Source organism: Balearica regulorum, chromosome 18, assembly GCF_011004875.1.
Source record: "Balearica regulorum gibbericeps isolate bBalReg1 chromosome 18, bBalReg1.pri, whole genome shotgun sequence".
Taxonomy (NCBI): domain Eukaryota; kingdom Metazoa; phylum Chordata; class Aves; order Gruiformes; family Gruidae; genus Balearica; species Balearica regulorum.
In genome coordinates, this window is record NC_046201.1 from 10,752,766 (window position 1) to 10,775,025 (window position 22,260).

The 22,260-nt window shown below is 54.6% G+C and overlaps 1 protein-coding gene across 1 annotated transcript in view; it reads right to left on the reverse strand.

Annotated features, from left to right (window-relative positions):
• Nucleotides 1–246: 246 nt before the first annotated feature.
• The window catches only part of LOC142604388 (heparan sulfate glucosamine 3-O-sulfotransferase 3A1-like), a 35,541-nt gene continuing 13,527 nt past the window's right edge, over nucleotides 247–22,260 (reverse strand). The window contains exon 2 of the mRNA XM_075770611.1: nucleotides 247–1,156. Within this exon, the coding sequence (XP_075626726.1) occupies nucleotides 538–1,156 (619 nt within the window). The 3' untranslated portion in view covers nucleotides 247–537. The remainder of the gene's footprint in view (nucleotides 1,157–22,260) is intronic.

The window sequence follows — 22,260 nt, forward strand, 5'->3', positions numbered from 1 at the left end:
ATTTCACCAAAGATTTCATGCCATAAAACAACTCCCTAAGGTAAGGGTTGGAAAGCCAAATTAGATATCAAGCTCCCTTTGTTTCATTGTCAAAAGTGATGACATCTGGTCTAAAATGGCCTTTCCAAGCCAAAATCCGGCTGACCTTCCAGTAAGGCTCTGAGTTCCCCCAAGCACCCCTGTCATTTCTGGAGGTGGACCTGAGGACATCCAAAAACCTTGCACTTGGTTTTTGTTTGGTTTTTTTTTTACAGAGACAGTGCTAAACCTTGGGCCCACTGAAGGAAGCAGCCAAGCTGCACTTGATGTCGATAGGACCAGGCTGCTGTTCACAGCCTCCTTTTCTGGACAGACACATCACCTTATCTCTGAGAGAAGAAAGAAAACAAAGCAATGCCAAAAGAAAAAAAAAATCAGAACAAATCATGTTTCAGCACAACTATTTTTTTTTTTCTGTATTTTCCCCCTCTCTACTGATACGTAAAAAAAATATATATTATATTATATTTTCCTTTTCTTAAATTATCTTTTTCAGCCTCAGTCCCAGCCGAAGTCCTGCCCCGTCATCTGGTAGAACTTCATGTTGAAGGGCCGGTAGAAGTCCCGCAGTCTCTGCACCACCTCCTGGTCTATGTCGGGGTGGGTCCTGCCTTTTGTCTTCCCCAGGCAGTGGGGTTTGCTGCTGCCTTCCGCCTTCTTCAGGCACGGGAACCCCTTGGTTTTGTTGAAGTAGAAGTGTTTGTCGGTGATGATCCTCTTGAGGCCCAGAAAGTCCTGGACCCTGCCCAGCTCCCCCGCGGGGTCGCTGATCAGCCTCTCCCCGCTGACGAAGAGGATCTGCCCGATGGGGAAGTAGAGGAGCCAGTTCTCCAGGTGCTTGGCGTAGATGCCAATCTGGATGGCGCTCCACGAGGTGTCGATCAGGCCCGTAGTCCTGTTTTTGAAGGTCAGGCTCTCAAAGGTGGGGATATCGGGCTTCTTGGAGAGCGTCTGGGTGTAGTCCGAGATGGCTCTGGTCACCGGGTCCCGCACCACCACGATGAGCTTTGTGCCCTTGGACATGGAGGAGATGCGGGCTGGGGCCTCCTTGGTGACAAAGTAGCTGGGGGTCTTCTCCATGGTGATCTGCCCCTCCAGGGTCCTGGGCATGAGGTCCCTGAGAGAAGGGGAGAGAGGGACACGTTAGTGCCGACTGGCCCTGGCAGGGCGGGGGAGCGGAGCGCAGGCAGAGCTCCGGGGAGGTCCTGGGTACCAGGGGCAGGATGCTCCTGAGCCGCACGCCTCCAGCCCAGCTTGCTTTCCCGTTCCTCCTTGTGCGGACTGTCAGGAGGCCCGTAACGCTCTGGTTCAGCAAAGCACCTGAACACACTCCTGATCTCCCCCTTCCTTTGGCTGCCTGTTTCTCCAGAATTACCCCAAAATCCATTTTGCCTATTCACGGCCTCTAAGGGGCTTCCTGAGGGGGGGATCCCACCTCCCTTCTTGCAACGGGACTGTAAACACAGCACAGCTCTACAGCCCTAATGCCCCAGCCCTTTAAATTCCTCCCTGCCCACACTGGGGTTTCCTGCAGATTGACTTAAATTCCTTGGAATAACAGTGAATTTCTGGAGTAACAACACTCCCTTCCTGCAGGGCATGAGGGATTTTCAAGGGCCGGGATGTAAGACTCTATCTTTTGGTATTTTCAAGGTGGCAGCAAGCTGATGTCACATAAAAATGTGCAGTATCAGCCCCCGCCCCCCCCCAACCTCAGCAATTTCCTTCTTCCATCCAAAGAAATCCTACACGCAGGCTGCTTCGGGACGCTCTCCCAGCCAGGAGCGGGAAGGGGCTTTGGGGGCTCGGGCCAGGGTCCATCCTGCTCCATGGTCCCCTTGAGAGTTCAAAGCCCTCCTGGGCCAGGCCTTGGGTATGATTTGCTAAAGGACAGCAGGACATGGCTGCAGGATAACCTCAGCTCCTCCGTGTTCAAGAAGACAAGCCAGGAAGGTGCAGGAGCCGTACGAGTGGCCGTTTCTCTGCTCCTCTCGGGTGCTCCCAGCTCCCGTCCTTGCTCCCCCTTGCCCAGCACGCCGCATCCCATCCCCTCACATTCGCATCACCCCCGGACCGGAGCCAGCATCTGCAAAACACCAGCGATTCCCACCACCGCCACCACTGGGTTACACAAACCCAGCCCTTCTCCCAGGCTCTCGGCAGAGTTTCCCCCTCCGCAGCTTGGTCTCCTTCCGACGGTCCGGTCCTTCCCGGGGGCAACGGGAGATGGATGGGAGGTGGCTGCGGTGCCGGCGAGGTTCACTGCCGTGCACCAGCAGTTCTCATGGCAACTGTGGCCCCGGGTCCCGAGGAACAGGGACCCGCATCCCCCCACGCCCCGACCCCTCGTCTTTGACCTCGCTGCGGTTGCGACACCCGTGTGCCGTGATGAACTGCTCCCCGCCTGCTTTATTGTGACCGTCTTGCAGCAGCAACATCTGGTTTGCAAACCTGTGCAATATGCCAGCAAAATTAAACTCATCTATCAAAAAAGCAACAATGAAAAGCCAACAACAGCTAAAAACACCAATAACAACCAAACCCCAGGCTGAGTCGTTATGTTACAAATGAGGCAGCGAGGACTGACCCGTCCTAAAGCGATTTTTTTTTTTTTTTTTTTTCTATTTGCAAGCACATTACATAGAGGCTGAGCAAAGTCACGGTCCTAGAGAAGCCAAATCTTTGCTGGTCTCTGCCGAGGGTTTCTGTTTGGGGGGGGTAACTGTAAATTTGGGACATTCAGGCTGGAGAAGAAACAAGCTGAGGGGTAGGAGACAGCTCTCATGCATCCTGAAGGACGTGCAGACATAAAGGCAACCGCTGGTGACACTAAGGATGGAGACGGGTTGAAAACCAGCTCGAGCACGGCCTTTGCCGAGCAGACACATAATTCTACGGTGGGACTGGCCATCACCTGATGCTGCAAAGGCCCAAAGTGTAAATGGTTCACAAACAGACTGGCCAAATTCACGGTGGATTAAATGAGCTGGTGGCAATGAAATGTGAGAGTCCCGGAGCCGCTTCAGCCCCCATCGCCCTCAGCTGGGAGGAGATAACGGGACAAGGAGCCCGACAAACCACCAGCCTTCGACACTCGTCTGCGTCCGCTGCCCGATACCAGCCACCATCTGGCAGAAGGTACGGGGCTGGGCGGCTCGGCAGACGGTTTTTTGCTCAGGGCAGTTTCATGAATCACCTTCCCCCCGCCCCGTCTGCACCAAGTCCCCATTTCTCAGGTGCCGTGCTGTTGCCCTCTGCTTTGGAAACCCTGCACTGACAGAGTCACCTGGAAGCACCTGAGCCCCCAAAAGGGGGAAGGAACCAGGCTGTACCCCCCCTTCCCCGCTGCCGGCTCGGTGCCCCCCGGTCCCTGCCGCTGTAACGCCGCCTCCTGCAACTGCAAGTTGCTGTTGAGCAAGAGCAGGAGCTGCTGAACCGGCAGCGGGGCGAGGGCAGCGGGAAGGCGTGCTGACTTCTGTTTGTCTTTTGATAAGTGTTGAAATCTCCGCTGTGTCTTCCCAAGGAGGAGATTAACCCCTTTCGTGGCGAGGCTGCAACACAAAAGCTTTCTTCAGCGCCCAGGAATGAGCACGCACCTCGGCTGCCAGGGCCGGCGGGCAGGGACACGCCAGGAGCCACGGGGAATGTGCTACCACAGCTTTTGGGAGATTAATTAATTACAAAGGGCATCTTTCATGGACGTAAACAGTTGCCTGGAGGCCTCCCTGGACTAATGACATCTGGGTTTTATTGCAAAAGAGCCACTTGAAAAGACGAGAACCACAAAAATGTTTTTGGCAAAAGCAGCCACCAGCGTGCCCTGCCAGAATAAATGGATTCTGTTATTTTAATTTTAGTAGAGCTTGGGGCTTTATTTAATTACTTAATAGGGGAGGAAGACTTTCCTCCAAGGGAGCATTTCGGCTATGCATGCATATCCATATCTGGCCTTTTCCAGGTCCGTACTTTCTTCCCCGCAGTGATGTCCCAGACGGCCAAAGCCCCCGGAAGCGGCTCCCGGGGCTGCTGCTCGCGGGGGGGCTGTGGCCCCTTCCCCACCCCAGTGGGTTTCGCAGGACTTCCCTTCGGTAATGCAACCGTTTGGATTCATCTTCCCCAGGAGCTGCTGCAGCAAACCCTCCGGCACCCGGGCAGGCTGGCAGAGCTGCGGCTGCCTCGGAGGGCCGGGCTGGGGGTGATGCTGTGCAAGGGCTGAGCACCAGGCGGTCACAGGTCCCAGCAACGCATGCGGTGCTGCTCTGGGATTTCCTGGTGCAGCCTGGTGTGCCAGTCCTTGGCATCGGCACTTCAGTGCTGGGGGTCGCATTAGGACATCCCCGTAACAGGCTCCCAACCCCCAGACGCTCCTGGTGTGGGAACTGATCTTTAGTGTCAGGGTTATCGGGCTTTTGTATCTCTTTATGGACTGTACAGTGGTGCCCTTAAAAAAATCTTGACGTTAAGCTTCCCAGAGCAAGCAGGGTGTTGGCTCGACCCTGGAGGACAGTTCACATATTGATGCCACCTGATCTCGAGTCCCTGTTCTTAGCAAGAGCGCAATTCTGGGGAAGAAAGCATCGCTTTATGTCAAGAAACCAGACTAACATACCAGGCTCCCTCCTTACAGGACTGAGCACCCAAGGGTCGTGTTTCTGGAAATCCAACTTGGAGGAACAGATGCAATAATAGATGGTGGTGGTGGCTGCCATCAGCCCACGCTGGGTACCCACCTCAGCTCCATCAGGGGCCGGGAAATGGGTTAAATTAGCAGCTGGTTTGCCTCAGCTGACCCGTGCTGCTCTCCCACCAACTCAAAGCAGCAAGAGAAGCTGGTGGTTAGTGACAAAACAAGCGTTGGCTGCTCCAGAAATGAGGTTTTGGGACGTGACAGCCGGTTTCATGCAGGAGGAGCAGTCCCATGCTGCTGTTTGCCACAGAAGTGGGAGCAGCTTTTGGTTATTGGATCCAGACAACTCGAGGTGAGTTTGCCGTTTGAAGTCCATTGCCGCTTTGCTCCTGGCTGGACCAAGCCACATCCCGCTCGGGACCTCCTGGGCTCCTTTGCGGCGTGCAAGGCAGAAGCAGCCGTGGATGGACTTGCTGCAAGGCTTTCCCACATAAATCTAATCCAGATCTCTCCCGCAGGGAGGCTGACATCGGCAGATAAGGGCAGCTCTTCACCAGGCCTCACGCCATCGCAACCCAGAGCGATAAATAAAGCCGCTGTGATTACAGCTATCATCAGCCCCACGTGCTCTCTGGCCTCTAGTAAAACCTGCCCCAATCACGTGCTAAGGGCAGGACTCGTCTCCTCTTAACCCCAGAAGCCGAGTGCCTTCTCCCTGGCTGTCCTACTAAGACTTTTTGTTTTAATAACCAGCCTGCCAGAGCGCAGCCATCCAGGCTGCCTGGGCTGAAATGATCATCCAGAGCAAGGTGTGCCAGCCTGACGCCATAGAGAGGACCGATGCTGTCATCCCCCCACCCCGTGCTGCCCTGCACCCAGGCAGCGCCTCAGCTGCGGGGTCTTGCACACCCTTCTCCAGCTGAGTGCATGGCCAGGTCTACCTCGAGCTCGTCTGCAGCAGCAAAGGGAGTTTGTGCACTGCCTGGAACGGCAACTGCAATATAGCTGAGGAGGAGGAGGAGGAGGAGGAGGAGGAGGAGCAGGAGGAGGAGGATGCCCAGAACGGGTTTGGCCCAGCACAGGGGTTTGCAAGTGCTGGAGCAAGGAATGACCCAGGGTGAATGAGCAGCGAAGGAGAAAGATCAGTCCCTGCTCGCCAAACGCCGACATCCTGATCGCAGGAGAGCCGGGCAGTCATGGCTTCGCCCAGCGCCCGAGGGTGGAGCAGAGCGGGTCTGCAGGCACAGCGAAGGTACAGCCTGAAGGGTGCAAACCCACCCCCTGCCGAGTCCTGAGCTGCAGAAAAACCCGTGGCCAGCACTTCTGTGTGGCAGTGGCAGCACGGAGACGTTGCTCGTGTCCCTCCAGCACGCTGCTGGGCTGACTTGGTGCTCTCCCCACCCGACTGCAGCAGCAGAGAGGCAGCGAAGGAGGAGATGCCGCCGCAGAGCCCCCTCCTCCTCCTCCTCTGCGCCGACGTTCACCCTCATCTTTGGCCACGTTCCCGCTGACCTGGCCGCAGCAAGGGCACGCAGGCCGGGAACTATCTGCTGGGTAGAAGATAGGAACGACGCAGAGACGTGAAGCTGGAGTTTCACACAGCCTGTGCACACGGAGCTGGGCTTTCCCCGAGCTGCTGGTGGCTTTGGCTGTCGGGACCTTGCCATCACGCTGCCTGCAAGCCGCAGCGGGGATATGAGACACAGCGGAAGGGCGTTGCTTACCCCTGCGCTGCACCCCAAGAGACCCTCCCCAGACAGCCTGGGCTGGGGGCACCTCGCTCCAGCCCCCAGGTGCTTTTTCCATCTTTGCCATTAGCCCGAGCTGCTGGTCCAAGCGGTGGGATACATGTAAAGAAACGGTGGGGAAGGAAAACCCCCGGGCAGAAATTAGAGCATCCGAGGACCCTGCCCGTTTCCATGGCTCGAGATGAGTTGCCTATGAATGTGATAATTATAAAGAATAATAACAATAATAAACCATAATAATAACTAATAGATAATAATAATTCAAAGAAGAAACCTGCCCTCTGTTACTTTTTGCGCTGCTCAGTTTGGTTTTGCTCCAGATTCAATAGCCAGGGTCTGGCTGGGGTTCGGGACGCCCCAGCCCGCAGCAGCGCTGGGAAAGGAAAGGAAAAAATTGTGGTGGCGAGTGTTGTTTATAAGGAAGTGCCACCGAAGAGGTCATCGCAGGAAAAACCGTATCAGAGAAATGCTGCTCTTGCTGAAAGAGCCCAACAGCTCCGCAGTCAGCTGCAGGACCCTGAATCCCACGGAAGAGCCTTTCCGGCAAGGAAGGGCCATATCTGCTCCCAGAGACGTAAGACGGGGTCACGGGGTGGGGGATCAGACGCTCTCCCACCAGCAAACACCCATCCCAAATCCTGCCTTTGCACCACAAAGCGACCAAAAAATACATTCCTTTCATCTCTGGGAGCCAGCAGTGGCTCGAGGGAAACCCCCTCCATCACCACCCAAAAATCCGAGCAGCACCTGAGACGGGTGCTGGCAGGCTCGTGCCCTTCGGTCCCACTCGATGGCGGTTTCTGCCTCTTACTCGTGTGCTGCCTTCCATATGGGGCGCGATGGCGGATGCTATGGCAGGGCTAGGGGAGCAGAGAGGGAAAATTAACCATCTGAGGGGGCTCATTTCTCCTCACGCTTCTCTGCAGAAATGCTGCCAGAATTTCTGTCTCCAGGATGGGGCGGGAGTGTGGCTGTAACACGGCTGGCAATCCCAGGAGCCTCCTCCAGCCTGAAGCTAACGAACAGGAAGGATGGGGAAACTGAGGCACGGCGAGCACTGTGACTCGATGCGGCCTCACACCCCCGCAGCGGTGCGCATTGCTCCCTGTGCTACTGCAGCCATCAGCAAGTTGTCTTCTGCTCCCACCCCCCATTTCTCCTTTTCTTTCAAATCATTTTAAGTAGTGACTGCAAAGGAAAATTGTAAAAAAAAGCAAAAACCTGCTACCACAAGCGCTCGCCTTGCCCCCGCCCGAGCCGGCGCTCCCAGCGGTGCCGTTCCAGCGTGCACAGGAGGTGAGTGGAAAGAAAAATGCTCTGGCAGGAGCGATAACCTGATGGAACTGGTAGCGGGTATGTCTACGTAAATTAAAAACCCCGCTGCCTATAGAGATGAACGTGTCCCTCCTAGGAGGCCGGTGCCTCAGCCCCGCTGCCCTGGCAGCTCCAGCAAGGCTCTAAATTGGCTTTGATGAGCCGTGAGGGCACGTCGGGGTTAGACGTCAGGTGAAATCAATACGGGGAAAGATGCATCTCAGGAAACTGATAAAAATCAAAAAAAAAAACAACCCCCAAACCCTCCAAGGAAAGCTGTGGGACCGAGGAAGCTGAAAGGAGAGTGGCAAAGGATCAGCGAGGTCGGGGAGGGAAAAAGAAAATGGCCCGTCGCGTTGCTGGGTGTAAAATCAAGTCCAGCTGACATTAATATCGAAAGGAGACCCGTGCCGTGGGTTTAAGGGAGGATGGATTGGGCTGAGGCTGGAGCAAAAGGAGAGGCGGGAGTGGCCCCGGGAGGGGACAATGAGATGGCGGGTCTCTGCCATCCCCACCCATCGGGCTGCTGAGGCACCTTCTCTGGGTAAAGAGAACCCGCGGGGAGATGTAGGTGTTATTGGGGGACCTACAACACAACCGTCATCTCCCAGCACCTGCACCCTCGCGAACCAACTGCGGTACAGTCAGGAGCCCGGGGTTTTCTTCTGGCTCTGCTCCCCTGTCCCCACTGAACCACTGCGAACCGTGCAGGATGAGTGCATCTCCTCTGCTGGGAGAATCCCGGTTCCATTCCCTTGGCCGTGGTCGGAAAGACGTCCGGCAGGACTGCTTCATTTCTACGAGTGGTAAATGGTCCCTGGGTTATTTGGTCCCCCGCGATGTGCTGAGCACCCTCCTGGCACCCTGGCACGTTCCCCGTGCCCAGCTCAGCAAGGTCCCTCCCAGGACAGAGGGCTCTTAGCCCCGACACTCCAGAGGGGTTTACAATCAAAGCGTACACGAAAACGGGGCCTCGTTGCATTGAGCTGCGCTGGGATGAAAGGGCCGTTCCCAGAGCACACGGGGTGCACCGTCACTTTTAGCAAATACCCCAAAAACCAGACCTGGTGGCAGGCAGCCGGTGCTGAGCGTGGGCACCTTCACCTGCGCTGGAGCCCGGGCTGCAGGGACGGTGACTGCTGGGTGCTGTGGGCACAGCCCTGGCCGCAGGCATCCCTGCAGGGGATAAACATGGCACACCGTTAATATGCCACCTTCCTGAATAAAGCGCTCTCGCAGAGGCAGAGCTTCTCCTCCCCCCAAATCTGACTGCTCCATGTTAGCGGCGTCAGGAGCTCCCGAGCTCGTCCGTACGGCGGATGCCAGCGTTTATTTGAGCAAGTCTCAGTATTTATGTATCTCATTACATCTGCAGCCGCTAGCATCTGTTTCCACGCTGTATCTGTCAAGCAGCATCTTATCAGCAGCGCTGCCTTCCCGGCCCTCCCTTCTCTCCCTCCAGTTCAGCTCCCGCTGAAGTCCAGGACATGGCCGACAGCCCGACACGGGACGCAGCCAGCACCGGTGGTGCCAACCTCTGCTTGAGCTGTAGCCCGCAGAGCCACGGGGACCCCGGACACCTGCCCTGTCCCCATCCAAACCCACAGCAGCACCCAAAGCCAGGCGTCCCAGCCCCAAACCCAGCCCGGGCGGCAGGCAGGGTCTGTCCGGGGAGGGGGGGTGCAACAGAGGGAAGAGGCAAGTGGCCGTGCCCATCCGGGCACCCACGCTGTGCCCATCGCATGGGCATCCTGGCAAAGGCATCTGTCAGTCCAACCAACTCTCAGGGGCTGCACGGGGTCCCCGGGGGGTCCTCGGCCGTTTGCCCCCCCGCCGCATGCCAAGTGCCACAGGCAGCTCTGCTCCCTGCCACCGGCGGGTTTAACCGCTTCAGCGTTCAAGAAAAACCACTCCAGCGATCTCACAGCCGCCAGAACGGTGACTTGGACACTGAGCTGTCAGCGCCGTGTCCACGGGAGTAACAGCCGGCGTCACCCTGCCCCGAGCCCACCGCCGGGAAGCCTTCTCCTTCCCGAGGAGCTGGGAAACCCACCCAGGACACCGCACGGGCCGTTGCGGTACCTCCGCAGGTGGATACTCTCTTTCCAGCTCTCGGGGCCGTGACCTTGCTCAGGAAGAGCAGGAACAATCCCTGGGCAAGGGCAGGGCGGCTGCGGCCCCGCGGAGCCAGGGTCAAGGTAACCCGGCAGGAAGCAGCTACGTCCTCCAGATAAGGGGTTCATTCTGCCCCCCGACGAGCGGGCACACACGTAACTTCACGTCAGGCTCCCCGGCCCCGGAGCGATGGGGCTGCGGGGTGTCGCAGGGGCAGGGGGGCATTTCCACGCAAAGAGGGGCTGCACAGGGCGCTTTGCTCGACAGCACCGTCCCCCCGCTGTGCTTTCAGTGCTCAGCTCCTGCCTCGTTGCCCCCCCCCAGATGGGAGATCGCACTGCTCAGAGCTAATTACAACATGCAAGCCTTCTGCCTAATTGCTCTGATTAATTATTGACGGGCAGAGCTGCTGCTTTGAGGGTGGCAGGTAAGCAGGGAGCCCTATGCTCAGGCAGGTGCCCGGTGGCCTCCTGGCTCCTAGCGAAGGCCGTGCCAACGGGAAGAGGTGACGCCGCTGTCCTGGCGTCCCACGAGCGGTCGGGGAGAAGGAATCATGCCGAGAGGCTCCCGAAAATCCGCTGTGCTGGGAAGCACATCTGGGCATCTCCCAGAGACTGCCGGTGTCTAAGTGGTATCGACAAGCAGAAACCCTCTGATGCCATTAGCCGTGCGAGCCATTGATTTTCTTTGCTGGAACAAGAAACTCATCGGAGCTGAGGCAATCACGGTGGCACTGCCGCTTCCTTCGGCCTGACCAGCTGGGGTTTGGAAAAGGGCCGTTTTGTAGTTGTTTTCTTTCCAATGGCTAAAAAGCCAAGTCATCGCGGCGCATTTCTGCAGCCGTCTGGGAGGGTGCTGGGTCCTGCCCGGTGGCGTTGCTGGTAAATCCCAGCCGTCCGCCTACCAGAAGCAGATGAAGAGCTCTAGAGCCCTTGGCCATAGACCACATCTCCATCCTTTGTACGGGAATGGAGACACCACCAGACACCACCTAAGGGAGCCTTCTCTGCTGGGCTTGGGGATGGCTTCATCAGCACCCCCGCTGCTGAGGGCCCCTGCAGTGGGTCGCTTTTGGCCTGGCCAGGAGCCTGCTCTTGATCCCAGCCTTAGAGCTCCTCCCAAGGAGCTCCCAGCGGTGTTAGTGAGTGCGCAGGTTTGGGGTCTGCCATGCACCGGGGAGCACAAACCCTGCCCTTCTCCATCAGACGTGGACCCAGCACTCATCGCCTCCAGCAGCGGCCACAGGAATTCTCTGTTCCCCCATCCTTTCACATCTCAGAGGTCTCTCCAGCACCACGAGAGCTTCACCCCAGCAGCGATGAGGGCTCCAAGCGCAGGGCACGAGCTGTTTGCCAAAGCCCTGCAGCACCAGCTAATTCCAACGAGGGAGCAAATCAGACCCACAGTGATTTAATCATATTTCCAACGTAGCTCCCAAATGAAAAGTGATTCCTCATTTCCCGGATGGATTTGCTCGGGTAAATTCAGGCTTCTGGTGGCTGGTTCTGTTGGCTTTTTGGTGCTGGTTTTTATTGCAACTGTGGTGCCTCTTAATGAAAACGGACACGAGTTCTGCTCTCTTCTAGAGCTGCCTCTATTCTGCAACCTGCTGATTCCCCTCTGTGCCGTATTAGGCCAAGGGAAGATTCTCCAGCTGCGATGATGGGCACCATCCTTTTGCAGCCTTGCACCCTGCCTTTCCCCCTTGCAACCACACAAAGTGCCAATCAGGAGCCCCCAGTCCCCCTCCCACCGTGCACGGGAGTAAAAGTCGCTGCCGGAGGCGGGCGGCAGAGGACAGTCAGGCTGGAAATGAATCCTATGAACTCTCCCAAAGCAGCAGGTTTGCCGAAAAGCGCGTGCCTGTTTGCCCACTGCACGGTTGCACGGTGGGGAAGGAGCTCACAACCTCTTCCCATCACATGGAGGGATGCGGAAGAGTCAGGGACCAGCACAGCCTTCAGCCTGGGCCTCACCCTCCTCAACTGTGACGTTAAAATACCCAGTTTTGGGACCTGCATTGCAATTCTGAATGTGCACTGCGGTTTTTTTTGTTCGCATTTAAAGCTCTGCCTGCACAGGCTGATCTTTATCCCCGGCCAGTACGTGAACAGAGCAGGAGATGGCACGTGCTCTGAAAAGCTTACGGAGTAAAGAGAAAAGATTGAGGGACAACTAAAAAAGGGGCATAAATGACCCAGCACCTGATATAATCAAACCTCAAGCCCGTTCTTCTTCCCTAAGGGCACCCCTGAAGCGTTACATGCGTACATCCCCCCAGACATCCTCCCGGGCGGCCTTGCAGGGACCAGAGCTGCACCTGGACCTGCGGGGAGCCTCGTCGGGGTCCCAGGGCAGAGGGGGTCGTACTGGGGAGAGCACGGAAAAACCTCCGCCCCCAAACCAATAACCATCTCACGTCTCTCTCACTCGAGGATCTTCAAGACCGCACGTTTCAGCCCTGACTAAGCAAATCATCTTAAAGAGGAAGGTTAAAGAACTGTTTATTATTGGAAATGTCTCCCTCTCTAGGACTCATTTTTTGATAAATTAGCTTCAGCTTCATTACTTCATGATATATTTCCCTTGACATTTAATTATACTTACCCCAAACACATTAAGCCAATCAGTCTGAACAGCTTCTTATTAATATGCAAATTTCTCCTTTGAAAAGCCATGAATCTGTGAAAAATCTCTTTAGGCTTCAATTAGGCCCATTTGGGAAGTTGGGAACCCCCTGAAACACCCTCCTGGTCTGAGGCTGGAGGGTAGGGGGGGGTCCAGACCCACAGCACACCCCAGTGCTGGGTTTTGGGATGGGAGAAGGGGATGCTGCCATCCACTAAAGCACCTTCATAGGCCTGGAGCCGTAAAGATGGGAGGTTGAATCCTGCAAACCAACGTGGTGTTGGCAGCTTATCTCCATCCCAGCTCTTCTCCGTGGGAGCTGATGTTTCTCCTCTCCACCAGCCCTGGTGATATGGTGATCCTCCGCTGCGGACCACAAAGCCTTCTCGCTGCAGGGGAGCGTCACGTGGGAGCTGCAGAAGATGCGGTGAAATCTCAGCCCAGTTTTTAGCAAAACAAACAGGAATCCGGTTCCCCCAGCGCCATGGGCAAAAGGGATGTGATTTGCATTAGGCAAATAAATTGAACCACACAATTAACCATCTGCCCTGGAACAGCTTTAGGTTTTGCTTTAAAGCATCACTTCCAGCCTCCCTCTGCACTCGTATCCGTCTGAACACCGCAGGGTTTTCCAGTCGGAAACCAATGGGGAATAAATTCATTGAATCATTCCTATAAGTAACTGGAGAGAAATATCAGCCTAGGTGCTACAGCCCCGGTGGCCTTTGGCCTCCCGGACCCGTTTCCCATGGATTACACCAACGGGCGAACCCCAAAACTGCCTCAAACCCTTCCAGAGGCTCCAGTTCCCACCGAAAGCCTTTACTTGGTAAGAAGAGAAGATTTCCTGGGAACTGCTGAGTGCCACAGCATCTTCTCGAGAAAAAGTTACCCATTTCATCTTATTTCAAAAGATGTTGTAGTTCTAAAAAAAAATACGATTCGGTATAATTTTTTTTATTCCCTACAGTTAGACATTAAGATCGGAAATACATCGCAATCAGTGTACTATATAAATAGTCCAATTTTGGAAAACAGCTCTCATGAGCAATAAAGAAACCCAATTTACTATGCACTATAATAAAAATATCTCTTTTAGTACATAAATCAAACCAAAGTGAACAGATAAAAAAAAAATAAACTCAACCCTCCTGGTTTTTGCCCGAGAGTGCAGGCAGCCGGCCCTGGGGAAGGGCTCGCCTGCCCTATATAAATATATGCAAGAGCAAATCTGTTAAAAACTGTAGCCACCACTTTGTTTTCTAAAGGTCCCAGTTTATCCTTCGGCAGAAGAAGGAGGGCTGGGGAGAGGTCGGCGAGAAACACAATCCTTTCCTGTATAAACAGTATAGCCTGCGCTGATTTTAAGTGCATCATATGGCATATATTTTATGTGTGTATAGAGAGAGAGCGAAAGAGAGATTTTTCAAGCCAGCTAGAGACATAAAGTGATCTTATATCATCTAAAACCAACAATCTTACTGGGACTTCTGGCAGTTTTCCTCGCAGTCGTCCCTGCCACCCCCCCCGCCCCTTCCCCCACGGGCTGCCGGTGTGCGCTGCCGTCTGCCCCCATTATTTTTCACAAAGGCATATAAATCACTGGGGAAACTCTTATTATCTTATTTTCCCTCTGCTTCCCTCTTGTCTGTTTTGAGAAAAATTAATGCATTTGTCTCCAGAAAAATGTGCAGTCTCTATAATTCAGTTTTAAAACAAGCACAACTAGCAAATGGATAGACCTCGGTTAGGAGACTCATTTTTCATGCGAGTAATTGAACCCTTCCCTTCGATTTTTCCTTTGGGTGTTAAAGACAACTGATGCCTTCCTGGAATTTGCTGAGGTCTAAGAAAGGTGGAAAGACAGACGGACAGAAAGAAAAAGCAAAAGAGAGAAAGAAAGAGACAGAGAGAAGGGAAAAGAAAGAAGAAAAAGATGAAAAGAAAAAGGAAAGAAGATAGAGAAAGAAAAAAGGGAAGGAAGGAGAAGGAAAGGAAGAAGAAGAAATGGAGAAAGGGAGGAAAGAAGAAGGGAAGAAGGGAAGTCTGAAGCATAGCTCAAAGCATTGGCTGCCTCTGTAGAGGGAATTTTGGGGAGCCCCCAGCAGAGCATCCCAGCTGGGATTTTTCCAAAAGCCGGCGGTGCTTTGCTCTGGAAGGCTCCTCTGGGGCTGGTGAGGAAAGCCATCCCCACCACGCGCTCCGACAGCCTCTGCCTTAACCTGGCCCTGCGTCCCCCACTCAGCCGCCTGCAAACCTGGGGAGCAGCAGCCCCGTCGTGTCCTGCCAGCACCCCAAGCCCCGCCACGGCGCGGGGGGAAGCACTCTGCGTGGTTAACGCCAGCGGCTTCGTCCTGATGCCTCCTTCTGCACCCGAAACTCAGGGGATCTCCGGTGCTCCCCTCCCGCTGCTGATGGCACCCACCCCTAAACTGGACCGCGAATCAACACCGTTCTCCGGACAAAGTCCCTCAGACAGCAGCGTGTTTTTCTAAACCACAAAAATCACAACCAGGTTTAAAATAATCCCCGTCCCTTGTGCTGCGGGGCTCCTGTGCGGAGCAAGACCCTCCCCCTAGGAGCACTACGTGCGGGAGGAGATCCTGCACAAAACGATGCAGCGCAGCCCCCAGACCCGATCTCCTATCAGCTCCGAGGCCCAATTCACCACTCACGCAGAAGAAGTCAAGAGTAATTCCAGAAAAGCCACAATCAAGTGAGCGCTCAGGCCAGCAAAGTCTATTGTTCCTTTGTCTCGCACTATATTATCTCTGTCCCCCGGGAGCTACATTATTGCCTGCAATATATAATGTGATTTGCTTGTTTTCCATGTCTGCCTCATTTTTCTTGGGCACAAACACACGCGCACCTTCAGCCACTGAGACGCACAGCAATGCATGTGTTCTTCCCATGGAAGACGAGGAGAAGGATGGGAAAGGAGCTAGGATGGGAACCGGAGCAGGAGAGAGGGGCGGTGGGTGAGAAGCTGCAGGTAGTGTGGAGGGGAATGAAACGTTGCCTGGAAATTGGAAGTACACAGAAAACCACTGAATGGCCGTGATTTGGAGAAAAAAAAGGTGTTCCTCCATCCTCCTTCCCTCTGGAGGAGGAGAAATCCCACCAGATTTCAGAGACCAAAAATCAGGACCTAGTGAGTGTGGGAACTAAAGTATCTAAATTAAAGCAGCTGGAGCCGGACGTAGGGCAATAATATTGGAAATGGGCAGCGGATGCAGGAGCTGAGACCCACTGGGGCCACTCGGCCACCGCGGGAGTTTTGCACACCCCTGCGGCCCTGCAGGTTCATGGACCGACGGCCGGGGTTTGTCGGGAGCGAGGAGAAGGGCTTTCCCCTTTCCCTGCAGAGATAAAAGGATCCATCCTCCAAGATATTGGTTTGGAGTCCGCGACAATTCAACAGAGATTATTAGGTTTTGGAACATACTGCGACATGCCCTATACTGCCGGAGATGCTTTGTGTATATTTGTGTGTGTGTGCGTGTGTGCGCACGCACGTCAACGGAGAGCTTCATGAAAGAGCCAGACACCTCAAAGACCCCCCCTCTGCTTTTGAGAACAGAGGCTGTTTCTTAAATTATGCTGAGAAGTGACTTCTTTATATATCACTACACATTTCCTCCTGCTGCAAGGTCAAAAAAATCCCCTATCTGTATTATAAAAAAGAGAGCCTGACCTCAGGCTATGATCTAAAATATATGGAGTCACACGAGTTTACCCTCGCAGTCATTCTTCAGCCCTCCCATGCCAATTCTTTGTCCTTTTGCTAAATGAAACTGTAATGGCTGGGAAAGGGCTCCCTACTTTCATTCCTGGAGCAACGCAGTCAAGTGCAAAGAGGGCAAAAGTCTCCAGAAAATAGAAAGCTTAAAAAGATTCCTTCTAGCCTAATTTGCAAGTTTTGGGCAAGGCAGGGGTTAGCTGAAAAAAACTGTGGTGAGCAATCGCGCCCCGGGCTCCTCCAGCCCCGCCGTCTGTTAAGGGATTTCAGCCGCAGCTCACGAGGTCGGGCATGAAGAGCTCCTTTCTGTGCTCAGCTATTCCACCTCCTCCCGGGGAACGCATCGCCGTCTAACGCGGTACCAAACCGAGCCATCTGACGTCTCTCAGGAAGTTTTAGTCGATAGCAGATCTAAATTTCACGAGTCAGTCGTACAGCAAGTGGAGGAAGGAGAAGACCCCGCGTCCAGCTCGGGTCCGGCTGGTCCGTAGGTGCGTACCACGCTCCACGTCGCTGCGCAGGGGGGGACGCGAGGCTGTTGCTTAGGCATTAGTGTGACATGGAGGTTTCTAAGAGTGAATCCAGCTCGTTAATCTAAAACAAACAAACAAACAAAAAAAAAAAACCCCAAAAAACGAAAGAGAAGTGCTCACCAGAATATGAGTGGATGAAAAAAACCCCCAAACAATTAGTGACTTCAGCTTAATGAGTCAACTTGAGTCATCTGGATCCAGGCCAATAAACCCTCATCTTCCTCACTCAGCACCGAACGGGCATGGGCTGGGGGTTTCAGATCAGCTCCTGAAGATGACCCCCAGCCTCTCGTTCCGCTTAGCAAGCCCAACCCTCCTTCCCCCATCTTCTCTCAGCATCCACGAAGAGGAGACAACCCAGCCTGGGCGTGCTGCCTCTTTCATCACGCTCCCCTGGGAAAACATAGGAAAATGCAGGGAAAAGAGGCTCGGCCCCTGCTGACACTCAGCAGCAGCAGCAGGGATTTCAAACCCACGCCGACACCACGGCCCAGCATGGCACCACAACCGGTGCATCGCCCCGTGGTCGGGGCACGGGGTCCCACCTCACGGGGCAGCAGCACCGCCGGGCCCCTCCGTCTTCCATCCCGACATGGAGAGCCACGGGCGGCTCTGAAAAGTGATTCTATGTGCTGGGAGCCCAGGTCTCCCCAGGAAGCAGCGAGACGTCTGCTCTGAAGTCACTCTGGAAAGCCCAGACAGGACCCCTGGAGATGAAGATTTTGAAGTGTGATCAAAGAGACTGGTGGAGATAGCAAGGAGGATTAATGCTTTTGCAAAAGCACAGAGAAAGCGTCTTAGTTATTCCAGTGGGGCTTTTTTCAAAGGCGCCTAAGGGAGTTAGGCACTTAAATCTCACTTGGATCCTTTATTTAGTTTGCAAATTCTGCGCTGGAGTAGCGCAGAAGTGTGACCCCTGAAGCATTACTTTCCGAGCGTGTCTGCTTGAGTGAAAGGCTGAATTGATTCTGGCTGTGCTGGTGGCCTCCTGCAGCTGCTCCTCCTCCCTGCCGGAGGGAGCCAGCTTGCTGGTGCAAACAGTTGAAGGTACAATGTACTTCAAGAAATAAATAAGGGACCGACGACACAGTGAAGCCTCGTGGGCTGTGTGCTCAAGGGAAATCGCTGATTCCTTCCATAGGGGTTAACGCTGGACATAACGTGCTGGAGGACGCTACTCACGGCAGATCTGGACTGCAAGAGGGAGCTCCAGCTGGGTCAGCACCGTCCCTAGTCCTCTCCGATGGGTTTCACCACAAACTCTAAGAAAGCTGCAGGAATCACTTATTTCATGCATTTGCTTATTTTTCACTGTTCATGTCTCCCTGTACTTTTTTTTCCTCCATCACCAGCCTTTTACAGTTAAAAAATGTAGAAAGAAGACCCAGGGGGTTTTGTTCCCCAGATGGTTGCATGTTCGCGGTGTCTTAATCAGTCCCACCCCACTGCTAATGCTATCGTGGAGGGTTACGGCTCCGGGAAAGCAATATGAGGAAGCCGGAAAAAAAGGCACAAACAATAAACAAAGAACCTGTTCCCATGCAAACGTTCCTCACGACAATAATAATAATAATAATACCACCACCACCACCACCAAAGAGAAGGGCAGATGAGAAACGCACGCCATGGTCTGGCCGTGGTGCACGCTTGCCAAGCCTTCCCTCCAGGTCCCCTGGCTTTCGTTTTGTCTCCCCCTTCACCGCAAACTGGACAGGGACCCCCATCCGCTGAGCCCCCAGCACAACGCCAACGGGTTTGGTATTGTTGGGAAACACGGCACACATGGGACGTGCTATTGTCCCTAATTTGATTAATGAAGCCATCACGCTAACGGGGCATTCCGCACACCCCCAGCACCTTGTTACTAACCCACGCCAGGAACTTCCCATCGGAGCATTAATTCCCCGGTACTTGCCTTTCCCAACCTTGTCAGGTAATTGTTTATGAAAAGATGAATGTATACAATAATACTGGGTGAAGGGAGCTGATGTATGTGGTGTTAATGAATGAAATAATCAGTTTGGTAATAACCGGCATGTGTATTTGTCAAAAGGGAACCAGCAGGACATTAGCATTCTGCAGCCACTGAACCTTTATCTCCTGGGCTTGTGTTTGACAACCGCCCCCAGATAGTCCATGAATAAAATACAGAGTAGTACCCAGACATAATTAAACTGCCACAGTGGATGTACCTAAATGAACTTGATATCTTAATGACACTAGATAGCACGCGAATAATGAAGGCGGCATGAAAGGGATGTGCATAATGAACACAGACATCCCGGCTGTCACTGCGGAGCTGCCCGTAGGGACCGTCCTCGCCAACGGCGGCTCCCGGACCTCCTCGTTAACACGCGGGGCATCGCCTGCGCTCCCACGCCGCGCCGAGGGGACCCGTGCCGTTGAGGCGTTGAGGACGGAGCGTTGCCCCTGTGGCGGCAAGGGCTGGCGTCCTGCAGCGCCGGCCGGGCTGTGGTCACGGAGGACAGGGCTGTCACACCTGCCTGCTGGCACAACTCACCCGCCCTCCTCCTGAAATCCCTCCTTTGCCCCATCTTCCTGCACCTAATCCTCACCGGTTCTGCTGCAGCTGCTCCTCCAGACACCTCTGGCATGCTGCTGTGCAGCGCAGACGTGATTTTAGGAGCACTTAATATGATTAAATTACCAGACATGTTCCTTTTTTATTTTTTTTTCAGCATGGAGGTTGTTTTCCAGGGGAGAAGCCACCCCTTGGGGACAGGCTGCTGAGAGGAGCCTGGCCGCTCGACAGGTAACGTGTCCTGAAATAACTCAGCAGCATGTGCGGAGACACACCACCTCCTCATCCCCATCATCCACGGACGTCAAGCCAGATGCGTCCTCCCCCAGCACCCATGGGTGCTACCCTCCCTCCGGAGGATGCTGGGTGCCCCTGACAGCCATCCCAGCTGTCCCTACAGAGCTGCTCCGGCGTCAGCGGGCGGCTGCTCCCGAAAGGCACCAGGTCTCAGGCTTCCCCTGCGGGGAGGCACCGCGCTGGGTTCACACGCCACACCGCTCGGAAGGTAATTGCCGCTTTTTGCTCTAATGGCTCCAATTTTAGCAGCAAATGAGCGATGTACAGTAAGTATCAGTCTTATTAAAGAAATAATAATGGGAAATTAGAGCACGCACTACAGGGAAGGAACACTCCCCCGGTTACGCAGGATACAGCTGTGCTGGCATTTGACAGTGGCAGAGTCCCTGCCTGCTGCTGATATAACTCCAATATATTTGAATACAATAAGTTCAGCGCGTAGGAAAGCAACCGGCTCAGTACAGCTCGGCTTGCTCCGTACTGACCGAATCGGCTGGCGGCTCAGAAATTGCTGCGAAGCCAGCATAGGAAACGTGAACTGGAATGGCTCCTATCTCCCTCTAAAAGGAGATAAGGAAAAAACGCTTAATGAAAATAAAAACGTACAGGAGGTTTGGGGGAAAAACGTCTTAAAAACCAGCAGACAACACAGCCTGGACCACCGCAGGGAGAGCCAACGCAGAGAGCGAAAGCAAGTCACGGCACAGGGTGAAGCACTGAGATGGGTTAAAACCCACAGAATCCTAGAATTATTTAGGCTGGAAAAGACCTTTGAGACCATCGAGTCCCACAGCGCCTGCTTGGGCCAGAAGAAGGGGAAGGTGGCACTGGTGTGGCCCAGCCTGCCCGGGTGTCCCAGGGAGGTGACGGGAGGGACCCGGCCGCATCTCGCCACCACGGTGTCCTCAGCAACGGCAGTCACCATTAGGAAGGTGCCAGAGAGAAGCAGCCAGAGCTCTGGGTCCCAACCGGGTGAAACCTTCAGCTTACTGCGCTCCGAATCGCTGGCCCTGACTGCCGGTTATTTAACTGTTGCTTTCCTTCCCCGGAAAGACATCCCTGTGGTGCACCCTCATTAGCCAGTAATGGTGATTTCATTAGATTAAATAACTCCGATGATCCCCAGAGACCAGCAGCACTTAAACCATAGAGCCTCGGAGTTGGAATTACTGTTATTTAACATTGATTAGATTACAAAGCAAATCCAATTTTTCCCCTAAACATATGACGGCTGCGATTTGCCTAGCGGGAGATGTTAAGGACGGCATTCCCGGAAATCTGTGCTGATGGGGGAAACCATGCCTGAGTCAGCAATGCCGGGGTGACCCACGGGCTCGTGCCTGAAGGTCCTTCTGCGGAGAGTGTGAACGGGGCGCCGGGGGTCTCCCCATCATCCCTGCCCTCGCTTTGCTCCAAAGCCGGGGGGTCAGGTGGACCTGTATCTGCCCTGCCGGCTGACTGTCCCCTCCAGCAGGAATATCACCAGGAAATAATTGGGCCTCTTTGACCCATGGCCCTGCCGCGGCTGAGGCCGTTAATCACCCGTTAAAGCTCCCTCCCGATTCTTTTTGCCCCGGGAGCCCCCCGGCCCGCAGCTCCCAGCCAGGGATGTGCCCTTGGCTGCGGCTCTGCCCACCTGGGGGTCCTGCAGGGAGGGTGGGCGAGCAGGCACCGGGTCTCCCCCTTCTCATCCCCAGGATCTCCTTGGAATCTGTTTTATGGCTCTGGGGACCGGAGGGCTTGGAATGGGCTGGGAGAGGTTTGTCAGGGCAGGAGCGGGACCATCTCAGGGCTCCACTCCTAATTACTGGGGTGCGGTAAGTGCCCCCTGCCCGAGGACAGAGGAGACTTGGAATGGCTTTCAGTGCATGGTGCAGGTTCCTTCCAAGCCCTTCCCTAGGCTCTGCCGTGCACGTAATGCCTGGCTTAGGAGATCAGCCAGGACGGAGCTTCCTTGGAATGCCTTTGCTGATGCATCTTTGGGAAGCCAAAGGGTCAACCAACTCCTAAATGCTTTCCCCACACTGGGCAGAGCCACCTGCGGATCCAGAGATGCTGGGCAACCCCAGCAGCCGCAGGCAGGCAAGAGCACAGCCCCCTCAGACAGACAGACGACTCCCACGAGAGCAGGCTCAGCTGCTGGTACAAAACTCACTGGTCTGATAAATCCGGGGATTTGTAAGGAAAAGGGAAGGCTCCAGGAAGATCTGGCTCCCGGCAACCAAGGTGACCATGAGAGTGACCATGACCAGAGGCCAGACCCACCAGGGCACCTGCCCTGGGCTGCCATGGGGTATTCAGCAGAAGCTCCCAGGGACGGAGGGGAGGAGAAGGATGCACGCCCCATCCATGCGGAAACACCCAGGGGGCTCCGGTCTGGGTGTCCTCCACCCCACTCATCCCTGGATGATGGGTGATGGCCAGGAAAGCCCAGGAGCGGCCAGGGCTGAGCATGGCTCTGCAGGTCACCCAGGCTTGGGCTCCTTCATCTAGGTGTGGGCTTACACCAGCTTTTACAATGCTGATGGATTTGGCCAATGAAACCAAGCGCTGCTTTCAGGGCTTTCATAAAATGCAGAGTCCCTCATAATTTGAAGCCAGATTTACTCCAGAGGAAACACACCCGAATTCCATCCTCGCCTCTGCGATCACCACCCCGATGCCTTTCCCACCTCCCT